The sequence below is a fragment of the Pinus tabuliformis genome, chromosome 9 (genome assembly GCF_031772625.1).
Source record: "Pinus tabuliformis cultivar Carrire ecotype Pingquan chromosome 9, CPIR1, whole genome shotgun sequence".
NCBI classification, from domain to species: Eukaryota; Viridiplantae; Streptophyta; class Pinopsida; order Pinales; family Pinaceae; genus Pinus; species Pinus tabuliformis.
The window spans coordinates 1,358,872,112-1,358,894,872 of record NC_142307.1 but is presented as its reverse complement, the minus strand read 5'-3'; the positions used below and the strand labels follow the sequence as shown (position 1 = coordinate 1,358,894,872).

The following is a 22,761-nucleotide window of genomic DNA, read 5'->3' as shown; positions in this document are numbered from 1 at the left end:
TTTTATAATCTTCATGAGTCTTTGGGAAAGGGACCTCAGCATGTGGGAGGGCTATCTGTATTTCCCCTTTCTCTTTGTCAAAGGCAAAGAGTAACCTATGTTGTGAAGAGGTTGTCTACTTCCAAAACTGTGTATATGTTGTAGATTTTCACAGTCCATTTTTCTTCTTAATCTCTTTGTACTTAGAAAATATGTTTGGTTCCGCTTAGTCATGAACCAATTCCCCTGATTGAGAGGTGTCTAATGGCTCCTGGGAGGTAGAAGAGGATGGAGACCCTACAAAAATATCTTCAGTTCTCCTTGAAGCATGAGGGTATGTCAAAATAATGGTGGACTATGTATTCTCTTCTTGAAAGATTTCTTTTGTTGGATTAGTCCTTTGCCATTTCTTATAGATTTGAAACTCTTTCTCTGGATTTCTGTGATTGTAGGGGAAGTCTCTTCCCTTGGTCTCTTGTCCTGCTTCTCTTTTGGTGTAGAAGCCTGTGTTGTTGTAGTGGAGATTACCTGTTCGTTTGCATCCTGCAGAGTGTTTTCCAACCATTGATCCTAGTTCATGTATTTCTCAATCGCTGGCCTGGTTGTGTGAATGTATGGAGTAGTGAGTGGGGGAAACCACTTTTCAGATCCCCACACCCTCACCCCCTTGGTTAACTGTCAGAGGGGCAGGGGGTCCGAACTCCTCACTCACCTTTGATCTGGGTGGGTTAGATCTTTTGTCGTTGATTGTTGTGCCAACATTATTTACAAACAGAAAAATCAGTTCGTGTCATACAACTTTATTCAACCACTATACATAATCGCGTTTATACAATGCGATAATTTTATTACATTAACTTTATTTTATTCTAATTTAACCACGATTACACAGTGTGGTTAATTAATAAAACCTTAACTAACCTAATTAAAACTCAGTGTGGTTAATTAATAAAACCATAACTAACCTAATTAAAACTAATCCGGCCACAATTAAAATGTGTGGTCAAAAAATTTATATTATGACTAAACTAACTTTATTCAACAAGTCTAATCACACTTAAACAATGTGATTAAACCATTAAACCTATCTTGTTCTAACTTTAGTGTCGCATTTTAACTAGCTTCACATTATTTAAATTTCTAAAGGCATTTCTCATGCATCTTTCTTTATTTTTGAAATGTGGTGGCATTTAGATTTGCTCACTTATTGGGGTATTTTCATTTTTTCACACATATATTATTTTTTATATATCCCATTTTTCTTTTTCTTTTCTTTTCTATTTTATTTTTTCTTGGAAAAATATTTCAAAACAAAACATTATTTACAACAATCACAATCATGAAAATTCATAGATAATCAACTTATGATCCTATAAATTATAGGACCCTAACACCAAACATATATATATTTGGAATCATCATTTACGAGACTGTGTGTAGAGGCTGATAATGTTGCTACAATACATTTCGATAGAGGAAGAAGATGCTGACATCTTAACAAAGGCCTTGTCAATCAAGAGGGAAGTTTGAATTCCACCAGTGCTGGATAAGGGTGGTTGAAAATCCTTTTCTTGCTTAGAGGGAGTGTTGAGAAGTGTAGCAAGAAAGTCTCAATTTTTTTTTTCATTAGTCAAATTGAGAAAATTCAAATTTCCACATCAACAAACAACTTGGAGGAAGTTAACTTGTGTGACATGGCTATTGACACTCAGTTAGCTCATTAAATTCGAGTTAGAGGGCTTGGATTTCAGTTAAGAATGTGTGATTTATAATTTGTAGCAATCAAGGTCAGTTATGTCCAGTTGTATTCAGTTAAACTAGTTCTAACAGTTGATAGACCTAGTTGGAGGTCAGTTGTGCAGTGGGACAACAGTCTAACTCAATAATCATCCAATTAACTAATCAATCAACTCAAAGTAGCTAGTGAATGCAGAGAATTCGATTTCCCCTGTTGTGGTGGACATTCCAAGGCAATGTAACATCATTTGCAGACTAGTATTGAGTGTACAAGTGTTGCATGCAATCAATGATCCAACCTTGGGAATTGTGCAATCAATTGGAGGAAAATTCCTATAGAATAGGGCCTAATTTCCTGAGTAATTGCGCAAGGAAATAGGGGCTCAAGTAGAGGTAGAAATTGACTAAGTCTAGGTCAGAGCTTCTCATTAACTAGAGAGATAGGTTATTCACTTTCAGGTTGTGCTCATAGTGGGAAAGAAATTGTAATACATTATCTATTCATCTTATTAATGCAAGGAAGCTTGAGGGGTTTTTCCCAATTGGGTTCCCATAGAAAAAAATATTGTGCATGTGTGGTTTTTCTTATTGCATGTTTGTGATTGTTGTTCTAAATTGTGAATTAATTTTTGCAAAGCAGTAGAGTAGAATTGTGTCTCTTGATTTAGATCAAATTTCTTGAGAAGTTGCAATTCTATCATCATATTTCTACATAATGTTGATCGATGGCATTTTCTTGGTATTAAAGGTTAGGTGGATTTAAAAAAAAATAGAGGTAATATTAAACTTTCCGAATCCACACTCACAAATGAGGTGTGAACCTTCTTGGGACATGTTATTTATTATGGAGATTTCATTGAAAACTTTTCACAAATTTCCCATCCATTATTTGATTTTCTTACAAAAAATGTTGAGTTTGTATGGACAAGAGATTTCCAACATGAATTTGAGGAACTATAGTCTAAAGTGTCTGAAGCCTCTATTCTAAGAGAGTCCACTTGGTCCATCCATTTTCAAATCTCTACAGATGCATCAAATAATGGCATCAAAGCTATTTTATGGAAACTAGAAGGAAACGATCCATATGCAATATAATTCATAAGCAAAAAACCTCTCGCTAGAAAAAATGAATTATACTATGAGTGAAAAATAATTCTTTTCCATGATTCATGCAGTAAATAAATTTCAACATTATATCATCGGGTATCAAGTAGTTTTTCATATTAACCATGATGCTACAATTATTTATTGAATAAACCAATTACTATTAGCAAAGCCACTATATGGTTCTTTTTACTGCGGGAGTTTGACATTACCATCTTGAACAAACCAAGGAAGATCAATGTGGTGGTTGATTTTCTTTCTAGACTAACATCTATTGATAATGAGCCATCTATAGAAGATACCTTTCATGGTGAAAATCTCTTTACATTATCTACTAACTATTTGTTGTTTTCAGATATTGTAAACTACTTGTTTACAAACAACCTTTCGGAACACTTAACTCTAAAGGAGCATTAGAAAATTATCAAATAGAGTTAGAGATTCTCATGGATTGCTAATAATCTTTTGCACATTTTCCCATATCTAATTATTATAATATGTGTACGAGAGGACGAGATTCATGAGATACTAAAAGCTTTCCATGATGACTTGTGGGGTTCACTTTGCAGACAAAATAACTAAGTAGAAGGTGCTCCATTAGGGGTATTATTGGCCCACCATCTTCAAATATGCCAACAATATGTGAAGATATGTGATAGCTTCCAATGCATGGGAATACTTGTACAATCAAATGAGATGTCATTACAACCACAGTTGGTGTTACAACCCTTTCAAAAATGGGCCATTGATTTTATGGAATCAATCAATCCTTCTTCTCATTAGAATTCCTACATTCTTGTCTGCATGAACTATGTCACAAAGTGGATGGAACAATGTAAACTTTGAACTGAGAACTATAAATTCAAAATGGGAACTCTAGCCAAAAACATGAAAAATCAACTCGAAAATGAAACGTGTTGATGGTGGAATAACACTTATTTTTTCTAGGGTAAATTTTCAACATGTTTTAAAAATGACGATGAAAACCAATTTTTGTGCAAAAAACACCCTAAAAGCGAAAATTGTTGATGTTGAAAAAACATCTGTTTTTTTGATAAATTTTCAACATTTTGATAAAAAACATAAAATATTTTATCATGACTCCAAAAAACATTAAGATTTCAAAAGAATAATGACAACATAAATTTAAAAATAAAAGCAAAAAAAAAGGTTAAAAAAATAACAAAAAGTAAATAAAAATATATATTTAAAAAAGAACATTAAATTAAAAAATGACAAAAAAATCAAATATATAAAAAAGCCAAAAAATCAGACGTAAAAAAATAAAAATAAATAAATAAATATATCATAAAAATGTTAAAAAAGAAAAACAAAATTAACCTATAAAAATAAGAATTTAAAAAAAAAAATACAAAGAAATAAATAATAACAAAAACATGTTTTCTAAAAAAAACCATTGAAAAAGTAAAAAAATTAAAATTAAAAAAAAAAAAAAAAATTAAAAACAAACCTGATTAAAAAAAATAAATAAATAAAAAAATAAATTAAACAAAAAACCAAAAAATTAAAACAATTTTAAATAATTTAAAAGCAAAAATAAAAACAAACTACCAAAAAAAACTGTAATTAATTAAAAAATTTAGAACATTAATATTAAAATCTTAGAAAAATAAAAATTATTAAAAAAATGTAAAAAAAATAAAAAAAATTGGAGGGCTGGGCTGAAATTCGATTCTGAGAATCAGATTTTAGCCCCGCCCACTTAAATTTTTTTTTATTAACAACTATTAATTTTTTTTTAAGTGGACGGGGCTAAAATCTGATTCGTGCAGCTCCACCTGCCCAGGGCCGCGCCCCCTTTGGCCCCTAGGTGGGGCTGAAACCTGATTCTCAGAATTGGATTTCAGCCCCGCCCACTTAAAAAAAAATTATTAACAAAAAAAATTGTTAATAATTTATTTTTATTTTTTAAATGTGCGGGGTGAAATCTGATTTTGAGAATCAGATCTCATTCTCAGAATCGGATTTCAGCCCCGCCCACTTATACAAAAAATTGTTAATAATTTATTTTATTTTTTATTTTTTTTAAATGGTCGGGGCTGAAATCCGATTTTGAGAATCAGATTCTCAGAATCGGATTTTAGCCCCACCCTCCAATTTTTTATTTTTTATTTTTACGTTTTTTTCATAATTTTTTTTTTTAGATTTTAACATTAATGTTCCAAAATTTTTAATTAATTATGTTTTTTGTTTTTAAATTTATTATATTTGTTGGGATATTTTTTTTTAATAGTTTTTAAACTTTTGTTAGTTTGTTTTTATTTTTGTTTTTAAATTTTTAAAATTGTTTTAATTTTTTGGTTTTTTTGGTTTAATTTTCTAGTTTTTTTGTTTTTTTTTTGTTTTTTAATAATCGGGTTTTCTTTTAATAGTTTTTTAAAATTGTTGTATTTTTATTTATTTATTTTTATAGTTAAAAAAATCAAATTTTTATTGTTTACCGGATAATTTTTTATTTTTTACATTTTTTAATGTGTTTTTTTTTTCTTTTTATATATATTTTTATATTTGTTTTTTAAAGTAATCAACATTTAAAAAAAGAGAAATAAGACAACTAGAATTTTTTTTAAGTAATCAACACTTAAAAAACAATTGGACATAAAAATAACCATAGTTAATAAATTAGAAATTATAAAGTGTCAAAAATAAGCCCTCTAAAAAAAGGGGTTGACACTGCATCAACACGTTTCAAAATTAGTATGAAAATCACGAACATTTAAAAACAAATATTTATATTTGATACATAAGAAAAAGTGTCAAATATATATATATATATATATATATATATATATATATATATATTCTGCGTCACCACTTTTCAAAATCGGTTGACCTTTTTTGCTACCTCAACAAAATAGGTAATCGTAACAGTTCCTGTTTCAAAGTTTACATTGTTATGGAAGCTAAGGCATTTTCGGTAGCAACAAAACAAGTAGTGGTGGAATCTCTCCATGAAGAAATATTCATAAGGCTTGGAATACTTCGGGAGATAGTGACCAATGGAGGAACTCCATTTACTTCAAGGCTCATTGAAGGATTAATAGACACATATAAAATCAAGAATAGGTAATGACACCATACCAACCCTAGTCTAACAAATAGGTGGAAGGGGATAATAAGATCATTGAGGAAAACATCACCCTAATTGTTTAGATGCACCTTATGGATTGGGCCAATCAACTCTCTAAAGCTCTATGAGGTTGGAGGGCTACTACCAGATGCTCCCCATATGAATTAGTGTATGGGAAGGGAGTTTTTTTTCTAATAGAAACAAAGATCTAAACACTAAGGACAATTATACAACTTGAAATGGATTTAATAGAAGCTCAAAAGTAAAGGCTCCTTCAAATTAAAGATTTGTATGAACTTTGATAGGATGCCTTACATCATACCACATTGGTACAACACCAAAGAGCCAGGCGACATGATAACTTCATAAAGAAAAATAAGTTTAAAGTTGGAGATTGGGCCCCACTATTCAACTCCAAGTTTAAATACTTCAGAGGGATATTTCGCACATGATGGTTTGGACCATATGAGATTGAGACAATGTATGAAAATGGAGCCATAATGTTGCAACACCATTGATGAATTTAGGACTCTTGTTATGGCCAATGGACACAATATTTGACTATATTATAGACCTATGTCTAAAGAAACCTTTTTGTAGAGGATCACCAATGAATGCCCTGATAGTAACCTAGAAATAACACGATACTTTCCATCATCGCCCGTCTCTATGCGCATTTGCAGGTCCTTCTCCTCCAAGGTACTGAATAAACTCTTGTTGCCGGTCATGTGGAATGAGGCTCCACTGTCCAGGTACCAAACACAACCCACCATCGATGTAAAGGCTCCTTCAAATTAGAGATTTGTATGAACTTTGATAGGATGCCTTACATCATACCACATTGGTACAACACCAAAGAGCCAGGCGACATGATAACTTCATAAAGAAAAATAAGTTTAAAGTTGGAGATTGGGCCCCACTATTCAACTCCAAGTTTAAATACTTCAGAGGGATATTTCGCACATGATGGTTTGGACCATATGAGATTGAGACAATGTATGAAAATGGAGCCATAATGTTGCAACACCATTGATGAATTTAGGACTCTGTTATGGCCAATGGACACAATATTTGACTATATTATAGACCTATGTCTAAAGAAACCTTTTTGTAGAGGATCACCAATGAATGCCCTAATAGTAACCTAGAAATAACACGGTACTTTCCATCATCGCCTGTCTCTATGCGCATTTGCAGGTCCTTCTCCTCCAAGGTACTGAATAAACTCTTGTTGCCGGTCATGTGGAATGAGGCTCCACTGTCCAGGTACCAAACACAACCCACCATCGATGAAACCATGCATGCGATGAGGGTGAAATCCAATTCGAACTGTGAGGCCAGTGCCTCACCATATGATCCTTTTGAGGATCCCTTCTTGGATTTCTTCTGTGGACAATTTGTTGCATAATGGCCCACCTCATGACAATGAAAGCATCACACTTTCGATTTGTCAATCTTCTTCCCACCATGGGAAGAACTTGATTTGGAATGGGAAGCCTTCCCTTTCCCTTTCCTCGCCTTACTCGCTAAGCCTATATTTTCTTCATCATCATGCTTTGACGAAGAACCATCTCTGGTGCTTCTCCTTATCTCCTCCTACAGCAGATTCGACCACAATCTGGGAGTTTCTCTCTTCCATTTACTGAGTCTTGGTAGCTATGCCAGCTCTTAGGAAGACCGAGGAGAGCAAGACTCACCATGTCATCATCGGCTGTCGTGATTCCTACACTTCCAAGCTCATCCCTGCAGGTGGTGAGCTTGTTTAGATATGTAGAGATCATGTCACCCTTTTCACACTTGATTTTCTAAAGCTTGTCTTTCAGCGCCAGCTTCCTTTTATCGTTGTTGTTCTGATATAGATCCTTCAATGTTTTCCACATTGAAAACAGTGTCTCCTTCCCATGGAGACTCGAGACAATGTGGTCTCGAACTCCCTCCAGAAGGATCCTCCTTGCTCTAGCCACACATTTCTTCCATTCTACCAATTCTTGGGCATTAGCAGCTGCTGGCTTGGGGACTTCTTGATCAATGAAGTCCTTCAAACCGTTGTCCTCTAATACCGCTTCCATGCGATCCTTCCAGGCTATATAATTCGAGCTACCATCCAGGGCATACTCGAGTCTCAAACCATTGAATTCCATTGGTGAAATTTGAGATGTGATAAGAATTCAATTTCTATAATCAAGAACTTTAACCTTTGAACTTCTCCCTTCTTTGTATATTGTTCTCTTCTTTGATCACCTTTGCTCCGATACCATGTAGAAATTCTCACTGTAGATCACCTGATAATGCAATATACTAAAGCAAAATACTTGATCTACTTCTACAAACAAACTTGCGGAAGCTTAATCGATTTTGAGCAAGATCAAATTGAACACATACAACAGAGAATGTGAAATCAATCACACATTAACACAAAAGAATACTCTAGGGAAAGCCTAAGTTAAAAACCCCGCTATCTGTATTATCATACAAGTAGAAATATCTCCAGATTACACAAAGCTTTAGCTCACAAGCTATCCAGCTCTCAGTACAATCCCTCAATGCTACTCATAGACAGAATAGACAACACATATGTCTTCCTTCAGTTCTCCAAGCCTCCTATTTCCTTGCGCAGTTTCTCCTGGGTCCTCTAGCTGCCACCTGTGTGAATTCTCCTCTCACACACAACACTGTCCTCATACTATACTGCGCAATCCTCAAGGAATGAATTCCTTATGCATGCAAGATATATCCTCAAGGGAATATTCCTGCAAATGATAGTACACTGTCCCATCCTTTGATCTCAACTGGGTCCCTGTCTGAACTGACATGCATGAGTTATTTATGAGAGAATATTCAGTTATCTGAAGTACACTAGTTGCATGCATGCATGCATTGACTAGCTGAACTCACAATCAGTTCCACAAACTGTTGGAACTAATCTAACTAGACTTAACTCAGTTAACTGAGCTAACTAATTACAACTCAAAGTATAACTCATCCTGATCTCCTTAATTAATGGATAACTTCCTCAATCAAAGGGATAACTGTTGCATGTCTTCACATAGACTTCATGTTTGATTTTCTCTAACTAATTAACTTCATGTTTGAAGGGACTAATTAAAATTTGAATGTATCCCGAAATGCTATTTATAGGAATGCTATTTTTAGCACTTCTATTTTTAGCATTTCTTGTTGCTATTTTCAACATAGGCTTCCTTTTGATGTACCATTTACACTCTGCAAAGAGGTTAATGTTTACATTTCTGCAAATAGGATTAACATTTACATTCATACAAAGTAGAATAATTTTTCCTTTCTGCAAATGTAACTAAGATTTCCTCTCTGCAAAAGTAATTAGGTTTCCTTTCTACAAATAGAGTAACATTTCCATTTTTGCAGTTAGTTTAGACTTGGATTTCATGGCATTCACTTCATTGCGTCAAATCAACGAAAGAAGGACACTTTGCATGTTGCACATATAGTGTCAACACCTTTTAAGTTTGCACGAATCTTGAGTTGATAATTTAAGTTGGTAGCCTTGGGAATTGCAACATTCTTGTTGCAATATTGAGGCTCATCGATACACATACAATTATATATATGTGTGTGTGTGTGTGTGTTTGTGTTGTCTCTTCTAAGCTTATCAAAATCTTGGCCCAACTTTTAGCATATACCTACATATAATTGCTAATCCTCCTGAGCATATAATTTACAAACCAAGGCCTACTGGCCTCATTATTTTCATACAATCATTCAACTAATTAGCATAGGTTTTCTACCTCTTCAAACACACGTCATATGGAGCAATTTGCAAACTCAGGATAGATATAGGAATAAACCATTTCCGAAGGAAGACATTTAGGAGAATTTCTATATAGGAATTCACATTCCTCAATGTTAACATGAGAAAGTTATCAACATAGAGACCAAATATACCAATATATCAGTGCAAATAGCTATTCTTTAATGGAGATTTCCATCTCTTCATGCTCAAGTAGTCTTGGGTTACTTTCATGCTCAAAATATGCATAGGAAATGAACCATTCCATAAAATATTTACAAAAGATAATGACATTCCTTACTCATGCAGGAAAATAACACTCCTCAACATTAACATAACATTATTTCAACTCAATAAACATAGACATAATAATCACAAGTACAAAACATAAGAGTATACTTATCTTATAAGAAATTTCGCAACTAAGAGTGGGACTCTAACTCTCCACCCAACCTTAGACAAGCTACAACCATAGTTACTTGTAGCTTTCACCATCGAGCCAGATTCAGTGCTTGAGGTGGAGTGCTTTTGAGAGGAAACTTAGATAATATTGATAGCTGAAGTAGGATGTCATAAGGCCACTCTTCCTTCATCCATCATCTACACAAGACTCCACTCAGTTTGTCCAGTTTTTAATACATGATTAACATCCATGCAAGGATACCATAATACAGAGAGTCTCAACTCACTTTTTGGAGGAGTCCACATTAAAGGAAGGTTCATCAATGGATAAGCTATTGATGACTAAGAGATCACCCTTCTAGGTAGTTCATCAATGAGTAAGCACCAAAGCTTCAGCCCCAAGGAAATTCCTAGTGGTTCATCATCCCTCACAAGTACTTGGGTGTCTCTTCCCAATCTAATAGGTTCATCAATCCACAAGCTTCTAATGGGTTCTTCAACCTTCTAGAAAACCACTGCTCTCTATAATGTTTTCACCCAGCAAGCCTCTCTAAGGGTTCCTCAGCTGGTTCCTCCTTTCCATAGTGATTGTTTCTCTCTCTCTTGATACACCTCCGACCCTTAGAGGAATTACTCCCAATGTTCCACACATTGTTCTCTTCCACTGCATATGCATGAGAGCGATAGTTCTTTGGATCTCCACTACGTAGATTTGAATGAATTCTCTGCCTCCCTTGTTGATTGGTTTTCATGCGTTCCCAAAAGACCAACTGCATGTCCTTTTCCAAGGCTTCATGCAGTAAACCTCCTTAGACAACACATCCCATTCCTATTATTCAATGTTTTGTCCTATATGATTGATGTTTGATCTAAAGGATGCCTGGGCCTGCCCTTTTTTTTCTAGTTAAATTTATTGCACAGTTAGCCCATTAACCTTCTCAACCAACCCATGGATGATGCATTTAAAATCATTAATTCCTTAAGAAATATCCCATCTTCAAGCAATTGGAATCCATGTCCCTTTCTATCAACCCCCCTTTTTTAATAATTACAATTATTTACAATGAGGGATTATTAACCAGGGGATGTCACAACTCTATGAGGGCGAGTTGAGGGGTCTAAGCATTAGTCTTTCCATACAACTTCCAGTTCTTCCCTTTCCCATCTATGATTAGATCTTGTAGTCATTTGGCACACCTCCCAAACCCGCTTAAAGAAAGGGCATAACATGAATAAGTGCTTGATGCTTTCTTCATCTCCTTTATAAAGAGCACACCATCCTGACCCCACAACAAATGCTTATGGAGTATATCCCATGTGAGTACCCTTTTTTCCATAAGGCACCACATGAATATTCTGGCTTTTGAAGGGCATTGGGATTTCTACAGTACCCTCCATCTCCACTTTGGCTCATCTGGAACTCTGTCTGCATTTAGGGCTATATATTCTAGGTTGGGGGTGTAGAAACTAGCCATAGAGACACTCCAGACTAGCTCATATTCACGATTGATGATCCTTATATGACTGTTATGCAAATCATTCAAGTATTCATTCCAAGCCTTAATAATTTTTCCTTGATGCCTAACTTCGTAGTAGGTTTCCAACCTGGCCTCCAAATGGTAGTATTTTTCGGGTTGAATATAAAATGATAACTAATTAACTACATCATTATACTAAATAAAAATTTGCTACACTCCGTTTTTAAAAATATTATTTGATAAGCATATGTAGATGCCATAAGAGAGAAGTTCAGTCAATAAAATTGTGGCACTATTAAAACCCTCACTAAAATTCATATCCTCACGAAAGACGCGTGCTTCTACAAGAGGATCATTGAATTAGTTGAGTAACGAGTTATCATCACCATTTACATAAAATTGACTATAAACAATATCCCACCTCCTAGTAGGTAACAAATGTTCCCAACTACAATGTAATGAAAAAAATTGTCCCAAAAAGTAATGTACAAAAGATTTTAATGCTTTTAAATTTTGTTCAAAATGAGTTGCACCAAGCTTTTGATTTTTATGTGTTTGTTTGTTTTCTACTTCACTTTTATACATAAAAACATCGATAAAAATAATATATTTTATACAAATTATAATAGAGTCTCATATATGCTTTTGTCTAGTAAATGTGAGGTGCATTTTATATCATAGGATGAAGGAGAATCTTTAACACTAAGATGGCATGACATGTAGTACAAGTTGACATGAATATAATATTTAAAAAATAATAACTCAATATAGATTATATATCATTGTTTTTGAAACATTGGAATGGGTAATTCATTAGAGTGATCCAAGTTAGACTTGGGATCAAATCACTAAGATGATTCCCCATCTTCAAGAAAAACATCCCTAATAAACCCATTGATATAAACTAGTTTGGACCTCAGTATTTGTTGGCACAAAATTAGTCAAAGTCCTAATAACATTAACAACATTCAATTGAGCTAACCTTTGAATTCATTAAAGATAAATCAAAGAAAAAAATGTAATTTTTAGTAGTGAATAAAAATTACAATTTGTTTACCCAAAATGATGCACTCAAAAAGGGGCTTGTGAAGCCACGAGTCAAGAAAAAGATACATAACCATGAAACAACTGAATGAGTAGTTTGTAGACCACTGCTATATATGACAGTATGTGATTATACATCACCCTATCAAATAGAATATCATCATATAAAATTATAGTAAGTAATGTTTAACTACAAAGCAAAAAAAACATCATAACATCATTATTATAGAATATCTACATAAAAACAAGATAATATCTACCCATACATCAATATAAATATATTTTAATTTAAACATTTTTTTAATACCAAACTTTTTAATTTATTTTAATATTTATATATTCAAAATAAAAATAATTAAATTAATTTATAAAATAATATTAATTTCATTATTAACATAAAAAAAATGTAATATTTAAAATTTTTAAAATACTATCCTACCTACCTATCTATAACTTTTAGATATAAATTAAAGTAAACATACAAACAGAATATCATTATAATTATTTCATATATTAATATCATACCTACATGTCTATAACTTTTAGATATTATTGCAACAAGAGTATTGTACTTGGATACTAAACATATTCACTATCACAAAATAGCTAGGTCAATGAAGTTGTTATAGGTTAAGAAGGAATTATCAAAAACTAAGTTTATTATCAATGCTATTGGTTGATCATTAGTTAATTAATATTGAATATAAATTTATCATGCATCTCTTTATCATATTTGATTAGAGGTGGTTTATTTTATATATATAATAAATAGTGAAAAAAATATTATAATTTAATTGTCAAATTAATAGTGGAGAATAATTATAGGCTATTTTGAATCATTATTGTTATTTAAAGAAAACAATATCATTTATAATTACTTATTTATGGTTTGTAAGGGGAAGATTTTCACTCTTTCCAGATGCTTTTCAGTCTTGGGTTGTTAACCTGTTTCTTTTTGTCCAAAGAAGACGAGCTCTTAGCCAAGCATAAACACTTTAAGGGCATACTTCAAGCCCTTTTCTTTCACAATGGGAAAACCTATCATAACTCACTTGTTAAAACAACAGTGAGAACAACCATCACTCGCTACTATCGGTGAATGCACGCTGGCTCATTATTGTTATTTAAGGGAAACCACATCACCTAGAATTACCTGTTGGCAATTCATAAGGGAGTAAGATTTCACTCTTGCTAGAGACTTTTAGATTTTGGATAGTTAACCTATTTCGTTATGTCCCAGAAAAACTAATTCTTAGCCAAACAAAACAATTTTGAAAAATACTCAAAACCACTAAATTCATATTTTCAATATTAAATATAATTATTTTATATTTTAAAATATGAATTAATTATATATCTTTTTATTTAATCACTTTACATTTATTTATATATATATTTATATATATATATATAAATATATATTTCAATTTTTTCCATAGACTATTTATTTTCAACAACCGTTTTAAGTATTAAAATTCATTATGTTATTTATACAAATTAATTTAAATAAAAAAATCAATTCCCAACCACTCAAAATAAATTTAATTAACTAATATTATTTATAATATAAACTTATATTTAAATATTAAATATAATTATTTATAAAAATATTATTTATATGTAAATACTAAAAATACAATGAATAAAATACTATAGGAGTGAAATTTATATAAATTTTATTTGATTTTGCCAAGACGATGACAAGTCTTAATTGCATTATTGCACACCCACCAACTTTGAAGAACCTTCACATCTTAATTATTGAGTTATGAAAATAATAAAAAATATTTCACATAAATTTAGTCTTTTTAGTTTTTCAAAATGCGTAAGTTGGGAATTCAAATGATGGAAAGAAAGCTAATCTTATTGAAAGGTATGGTACGGTGCACAGAGACAAAATGGGAACCCCAAGACAACAAACGATTAATATTTTTAACTCACACAACTTTGGAGTTGGTCAGAGGTGACAAGTTGAAAAGTTCCACACATCTATGTACTTATGTGGCACCGGAAAGTGATGTTACTAGGTATCCATGGAATCAAACATGATATTAGTTATTATCAATTACTTTCAATATAAACATGATTATGTTTATTTTAATAACATTTAATAAATATTAAAATATATATATATATATTTTTAAAGTTTGGTAGGATTATATATTTATTATGTCTAATGTTTAATGTATCATTTTGATCGAGACATAAATTGAATCCGATGATATAAAATCTAATAAATTATTAAAAATAATTTTTTTTATTATTAAAATTATATATATAAAAGTTTTTATTAAATAAAATTTAAAATTTATTATTTCATTGTAAAAATATATATTTTAAAATAAATTATATAATTTAAATTTTATCATAAATAAAAATCTAATTTAAAATATTTGTTTAAATGATTGGAAAAAAAAATCATTTAATTTTAGATATCGTTTTTTAGAATTCAATTACAAATTTATATATATATTAATTTGATTACTTAAATGAAATGAAATGAAATAAGATAATATATTTATTCCTTATTAATAAAACAATATGATTGAGATTGGTCATTAAATTTCGGATTAGGTAACTTTTTCATATTTATTATAATAATATGTTTCTGAGTATGTGTAAAAGTTTATGATTATATTCTTATATAAGTGACAAACCATTAAAAAAAGACAAGCAACATAATTTAAATAACCTAAATGTAATATTTTATATTTAATTATAACTTTTAATTTAATATCTTATACTTATTTATAACTTTTCATTTAAAAAAAATAACTTAAATTTTAAAATAATCAAATTATAAAGAATTAAAAGTTTTTTTTAAACAAATTAAAATATTCCAAAATAAAATTTGAAATAAATTAAATATTCCAAAATAAGATTTCCATCCATTAATTTTTAACATTATTTTACTTGAATTTAAAACTAGGTTAATATAGTATTTAACTTACTCAATAAATTCACACCTAACTAACAACACGCAACTAACGACTCGTAAATCATGACTTTAAACTCTAAAGCAAAAACTGGTTGAAAAACAAATACCATGTTTTGTAAAACCAAAGTTACCTCACCATACAAGGGCTCATCAAATCTAGCCAAAACTTTTAGTTATAGGTTTTGTTATTGAACAAGTCGCCTGATAGTGACTTGTCACAATGGAGGAAGGGGGAGTGGGTTGGATGGTGACTTGTCTCACTGAGGAAAGAACGGATAACAATGATTACAAAAAAGTGAAATAAAAGGATAAAATGGGGAAATTCACCACAACAAGAAAGGAATAAATTCCATATATAAGCATAAGTAAAAGATGAAAGGGTAAATTTGGGAATCTCCATATATTAAAATGAAACAAACGATGTAAGTAGGAGGAAGTAAAAGAGGCATCATTTCCTTTTCAAACACTCCCTAAGTGGTAAGACCACTTTTGAATTTTTGTTTGTATTTTGATATTGGATGGAATATTTATTTAAAATAATAAATGTTTTTCTATTTTATACCAATTTATTCAAAACACTAAACATTTTTTATATTTTATATAAGTATTTTCAAAAAAATATATAATTATTTAAAAATATATATATGTATATATTAAATTTAGTGGAATTATATTTTTATTATGTTTAATATACTAGTCAGATTAAGGCCGAATATATCTAATCTATCATCTTGATTAGAGTGAGAAATTGAACTTGCAACTTTATATTAAAAAATGCTTAACAAAACATTTTATCAACCTCTATCCAATATCCCTATAAACTATTTAAAAAAAAATATTTTGAAAAACAAAAAAATTAATAATATAATTTCAAAATGGGAAAACCTAAGTGTTTAAACCTTGAGAATGGAGAAACACAGAAATGATTATCTCTTTGAAGCAATTCCCAAAGTTAAGAGTAATTTGAATTGGGCAGCCGGGTCGTCATTCCCTTAAAAGTCAATGCGAGTACAGTCTCCTCGGGCGGGCAGGGTTGTGGTTTTGTATTTTAAAATATATATGGTTTTGTAGTTTGAATTCAATATTTTTATTGAATATTGGAAAGGGATAGTTTAATGGGTAGATATTTTTTTATTGGAATAGAGTAAAATATAATTTTTAAGTAAAATTGTGGTTTTTTATTATTTAAGAAGGTGTTTTTAAATATATTTAATATTTTTAAAATTATTTTAATTAATTATTTTTTTAATTAAATAACATAAATTTTGTTTAATTTAAATGTTTGTTTTTTTTTTAATTAAATAATATAAATTTAAATATTTGTTTTTTTAAATTAAATAGGATAAGTTTAAAATTTTTATTTAAAAAAATACAGTTTAAATAGGGAAAGATTTTGTTGGAAAATAATATTTTTTAGAACATGATTTTGATGTAATCTGGCAGAAATTTTTGGAAATTCAAGTTACAACTTTTTCAAAAATTTTAAATATTTCAGAATTGTTAAGAATTGTGAATCTATTTCCACCATTTGAAAAATAATCCAAACACTCCCAATTTTGAAAATACTTCGGGATTGTTAAGAGTTGTGAATCCATTTCCACCCTTTGAAAAATAATCCAAACACTCCCAATTTTATATTTTTTTGACGAGATTCTGATGAGAAAATTGCTCTCCAGTTATATCCTGCCTAAACAAATCCTTCTCAGAAATTTCTATGAAATTTTGGGAAAAAAACCAAACACTCCCAATTTTAAATTTTTTGAACAAAATATAACGAGATTCTGATGAGAAAATTGCTCTCCAGTTATATCCTGCCTAAACAAATCCTTCCCAGAAATTTCTATGAAATTTTGGGAAAAAAACCATTTCGTCTATTAAGAAACAGTGGTATTGGAAATGATATTACGTCCAGTCCAGTTCCCTCGCAAATGAATTGTATTGGCCCCCGAAATTGTGTCCAGTCCAGTCCCCTCCCAAATGAATTGTATTGCCCCCCGAAACTGAACACAGGACGTCCAAGTTGTGGGGCAGTTCTGAGAGCCGTACCTTACAAGTGCGCATGCAGTCTGCACATCAATAGGGCACGATTCTCAATATTCATTCATACAAAATTGCCTTAAAAAATCTTCCCCATATGAAAATTTCATGGATATTCAAAATAATAAAAAAATATATTCAGACAATCTCTGATCGGTGAGATTTTCCTGCTGCAAATCTCTATATGTAGCACAGTGCTAAATCTAGAAGCTTGGCTCCAGGAAAGATGAGATATTGTAATTTTTTGTTTTGTAATATGGGCGGGCATTATTGGTTTATGTTCTGTGAAGACAAATTTTGAACCTTGATACGGACAGGGGCAATCAGCGTTTGACCCCACATATATATTTATGTATGCATGCAAACTTGTTGCAGTCTCCACATGGGATGGCCAGTGTTCAACGCCTTGTTTGGGTAGGCCTTCCCTTTATATGAATGTCAAATTAATTAAATGCAAATCACCCACCAGCCCAAATTCTTGAAGCAACCCATAAGGCCACATATTTTGCTGCGATGGACAGTTGGGACGGAAGAAAACAGTCTGGTAAGTGTTAAACAGTGCTAAATGCCAGAGATTTTTATTGCTTCTTTATGACAGTGGGTACCCTCAAAATGCGAGGCGCCATAGATCTGAGTGACCTGTTATGATGATGATAACGATGGGTGATGGAGGAGTCTGTGGCAAAGATGTTAATGGTGAATCAATCCATAGAGATGTTTTCAATGACTTATTTGAGTAGTGGAAGAAGAGGATTGCCATGAACAGACCAGGCTCATGAAAATGATTAGCAAAGGAATAATAGGATGTAAAAGGGTACCTACTGACCAGATTAGTCATCTGTTTTTATGTAGAATGCAATGATACAAGATTCTTCCCAAGTGCTCTCTGGGACCCTGGGACCCTTAAACCCCCTACACAACAATGGGGAAGGATAATAACTGCCTGGGTGTGTTGTAGTGCTTCCAACGAAGCATTCTGGTTTTTGCTTGGAATGCAAGAAGCTCCTCCATGGCTGTGGGGACGGAGCTTCTTATGAGTGGGTTTGCAATTAGGTTTTGCTTGGCAAGCAAGCATATTTGAGATCAGTGGAGAGTGGAGAGGAAGCAAAAATGTTTGAGATCAGTGGAGAGTGGAAAGAAAGCAAAGTATGCACAGGGCTAAAAGCGTTGAGAAACCCTTTTCATCATTAGGAGTATTGTGCATCTGCATCCAAATACATCAATGCCAGTAGCAACTACTCTGCTTTACACCGCCTGCTGTATTTATCAGGTTTGTTGAGTGAATGCTTTTGGTTCCAAGTTTTTTCCTTTAAGAAACTTGAATTCCTGATAAATGTTTGAGAGAGATAGGGTTTTTTGGCATTTCAGTAAAATTGAAGTTTTAGAAGACTTTTCATATTCGTTCAGGACATGACCGTGCCCCTGAAGATGCAAGCTTTTGAGTTGTAAGTGGACAGGAAGTCGTCCTCCATTGCAGAGGTTGAGCCTTGAGAGGTCGTATCTGTTGAATATGATGAGGGTGTGGGTGGCATGGATTGCTCTGCAAATATGGAGCTTATGGGCTTTGGGTGCTACTAGTGTTGTATCCTTGAATTCAGATGGGCTTTCTCTTTTGGCATTCAAAGCTGCAATGACTTCAGATCCAATGCATGCACTCCTGGACTGGAATGAGAATGATACAACGCCCTGCAGGTGGACAGGAGTCTCTTGCATGACGCTGGCGGGGATCTCGGACCCTAGAGTTGTGGGCCTCACTGTAACAGGAAAATCTCTGGAAGGGTATATCCCTTCTGAGTTAGGAGCTCTGGTTTTTCTCCGTAGGTTGAACCTTCACAGCAATAATCTGAATGGCGCAATACCCACCCAGTTATTCAACGCTTCTGCGCTTCATAGTGTATTTCTTTACGAAAACAATCTCACGGGATCTATTCCTGTCGAGGTTACTAGATTGCCCAGACTTCAGAACCTGGATCTCTCGAACAATTTCCTCAGTGGGTCTATTCCTCAAGAGTTGACGACGTGTAAACTGTTGCAGAGGTTGCTATTACAGAACAATTTCTTCACAGGGCCGATTCCAGTTGGGCTTGGATCAAACCTTAATAATCTAGTGCAGTTAGATCTTTCTTATAATCTTCTGAATGGCTCAATCCATGGGGATCTCGGTAACCTTTCTTCATTGTCGGGCACTCTCAATCTTTCCTATAACAGGCTTTCGGGCCCAATTCCTCGAACTCTTGGTAAGTTGCCTCTGACTGTTAGTTTAGATTTACAGAACAATAATCTCAGTGGACCGATTCCACAAGATGGATCTCTTGCAAATCAAGGACCCACGGCCTTTGTGAACAATTCAGGGCTTTGTGGATTCCCCTTAAAAAATTCTTGCAAAAAGTCTGCATCAACACCTCCTAATCTCAATTTTCCTTTACAAGGCCCTTCCTCAGGGAGCCCTACTAATCAAGGGGCGACCCCTACAGTAAGAAAAGGTCTTAAAACTGGTGTAATTGTTGCAATATCGCTGGGAAATGTTGTGGGCATTGCCATAATTGGCCTACTCTTTGTCTATTTGTATTGGAAAACTAGGATCTGCCAAGCCAAATGGTGCAGATGTGGAGGAAAAGAGAAGTTGGCAGGAGGAGGGATTCCTCAATGTTTATGTAACAACACGGAGACTTCTGAAACAACCTCAGAGAAGGGAGACCAGGGAGATCTCATTCCCATTGACAAAGGTTTCAGCTTTGACTTAGATGAATTGCTCAGAGCTTCTGCTTATGTCTTGGGGAAGAGTGGATTGGGAATTGTGTACAAAGTGGTACTTGGCAATGGGATTCCAGTGGCAGTGAGGAGGTTGGGGGAGGGAGGTGCTCAGAGATTTAAGGAATTTGAGGCTGAAGTTCAAGCCATTGGACGAATTCGACATCCCAACATAGTGAAACTTCGAGCATATTATTGGGCAGCTGATGAGAAATTGTTGATATCTGACTTCATTCCAAATGGAAGCTTGGCAGTTGCATTGCATGGTAAATTTTCTTTTATAGATTCAGTTTTAAGTTTCTTTGATTTTATGGTGGATTTTTTCTCTTCACCTTGGTTGCTCAAAATACAATATTTGCAGGGTATAATATTGATAGTTTTAAGGTTGAGGATTTTAATGAGAAGACAAATCAAAAAATGGTTTTCAGCATTGCTTATTGGATCTATTTGATTCATTGTTTTCTATCAATCATAGAGTGTTGCTTGAAAAATGTTTTCTGGCCTACTTTGTTCGTAGTTCTGAGGTAGGAAGGCTTACTTCCAGGTTAAAAAAAACAGTTGTTATTGCAAAGTTGCTCAGACCACTTCAATCGATTAATTCATGACGACTTATATCAAATGCATGATTTTTTTATTTGTTTAAAAGTAGTACCGATTTCAGCTTTGAAGCTAACTCTTTATTCAAAGATATCATCTTTCTTATATGTTGTAGAAGAATTCTAAATTGCATTTATTGGTTGACAACAAGCCTGACAATTCCTACCAATTCCTGCAGGTAGATCAGGCCATCCAGCTACACCTCTGCCATGGGCGTCTAGGATAAAAATTGCCAAAGGAACCGCACGCGGTCTGGCCTATCTGCATGAGTGCAGTCCTCGTAAATATGTACATGGAGACATTAAGCCCACAAATATTCTGTTGGATAACAATATGCAGCCATATATCTCAGATTTTGGCTTGGGTCGTCTCATTAGTATTGCAGGCAGTGGAGTTGCACCTCAACAAGGTGGAGGACTCCTTGGTGGAGCCCTTCCATCAGGAAAAACCTCAGTTGCTGCTCGTGGAAGCACATTTCCAGGAGGAGTTATAAGATCGGCTGTAGAATGGCCAACTAATGGTGGAAGTTCACATTCATTTGTGAGTAATTACCAGGCTCCAGAAGCCTCTGTTGCTGGCCATAAATCAACACAGAAATGGGATGTTTATTCATTTGGAGTTGTCCTTTTGGAAATGCTTACAGGTCGATCTCCAACATTCCAACTTGCATCCTTTGACATGGACTTGGTCACTTGGGTTAGAAAAGCATTCAAAGAGGAACACCCACTATCAGAAATTGTGGATCCATCACTCCTGCAAGAAGTATATGCCAAGAAAGAAGTACTTGTTGTATTCCATATTGCTCTTGCATGTGTAGAAGCAGATCCTGATTTGCGACCCAGGATGAAGAATATATCTGATTCTCTTGACGCAATTGGAGCTACATCACAAAATTGAAAAGGCTACCAAGCTATGCAACTTGGTCATCTGTTTACTCTGTTTTATGGGAGCTATTTTTCCCAACTTTTGACTCGGTATTCTGCTGAGAGTCATATCCAAGTGCAGAATCCATGACATGCTACACATTCTCTCCATCTGCTTTATTCCTGTATCTATAGGAAGCAATCTTCTGTTTCCTGTCGAGACCATTCAAGACCATTCAATGTTAAATTGAGGGTGCAGTTTAGTCCCCATTTTGATTAAAGTAGCCTTCTGCTAGCATTTATTTATTTATAATGCAATTTTCAACTATTGTAGAGCAGCAATGCCCAAATTTTCACTTTAATGCATATGTTTCATAATTTCATTTCATTTTGTATTAAAATTAGAATACATATTTTTCTTACTATAACTAACCTGATGGCACTACGGATCCTAGATCTACTTTGTATCAGAAACTTGGGATTTCTTTCCTGTACTCAAACGACACTAATTTTCAACGATTGGAAATTTGTAAGTTTTTGGATTTTGTACTGTGGTGGAAGGAATACCGAGGCAAACAGGCAGATATTCTCAATCGTGTATTTTTCTCCTTAAAGGAATAATAACAACTTTATGCTTCTGTATTGGCATTTTTTTTCTTTCAGAAATTGCAAAGTATCTCCCTATAATGACATTATCTCATTATATTGGTGATGGGATTTTGTTCAACACTAATACTCTCCTGCATCTCTGCATTGCATAGCTTGTACACAAACTGGCCTTCACTATTATTCACTCATTTTGTTGGAGATGTTTTAAACTCAATTCAGAGATGCATAGCTTGTACACAAACTGGCCTTCACTATTATTCACTCATTTTTTTGGAGATGTTTTAAACTCAATTTATAGATGTTACCAGTGCTCATTTTGAATGCAACCTCCTGATAATAAAAGAGTGCCAGATCTTGTATCTGAA

At 33.2% G+C, this 22,761-nt stretch overlaps 1 protein-coding gene across 2 annotated transcripts; it reads left to right on the top strand.

Annotated features, from left to right (window-relative positions):
- Window positions 1-17,829: 17,829 nt before the first annotated feature.
- On the top strand, window positions 17,830-22,175 carry LOC149153555 (Leucine-rich repeat protein kinase family protein). 2 transcript variants are annotated; one of them, XM_089439554.1, is made up of 3 exons: window positions 17,830-18,846; window positions 18,984-20,593; window positions 21,103-22,175. In XM_089439554.1, the coding sequence occupies exons 2-3, from the start codon at window positions 19,087-19,089 to the stop codon at window positions 21,819-21,821; spliced, it is 2,226 nt and encodes a 741-aa protein (XP_089295680.1). In that variant the 5' UTR covers window positions 17,830-18,846; window positions 18,984-19,086; the 3' UTR covers window positions 21,822-22,175. The 2 variants fall into 2 exon arrangements, with proteins under 2 accessions (XP_089295680.1, XP_089295681.1); XM_089439555.1 differs by having other exon boundaries at window positions 18,945-20,593.
- The last annotated feature ends 586 nt before the right edge of the window (window positions 22,176-22,761 follow it).

Coding starts and splice junctions, on each gene's coding strand:
- LOC149153555 (XM_089439554.1), top strand. CDS start 19,087: ATGATGAGGGTGTGGGTGGCATGGATTGCTCTGCAAATATGGAGCTTA. Junction 20,594..21,102: donor CTTGGCAGTTGCATTGCATG/GTAAATTTTCTT, acceptor CAATTCCTGCAG/GTAGATCAGGCCATCCAGCT.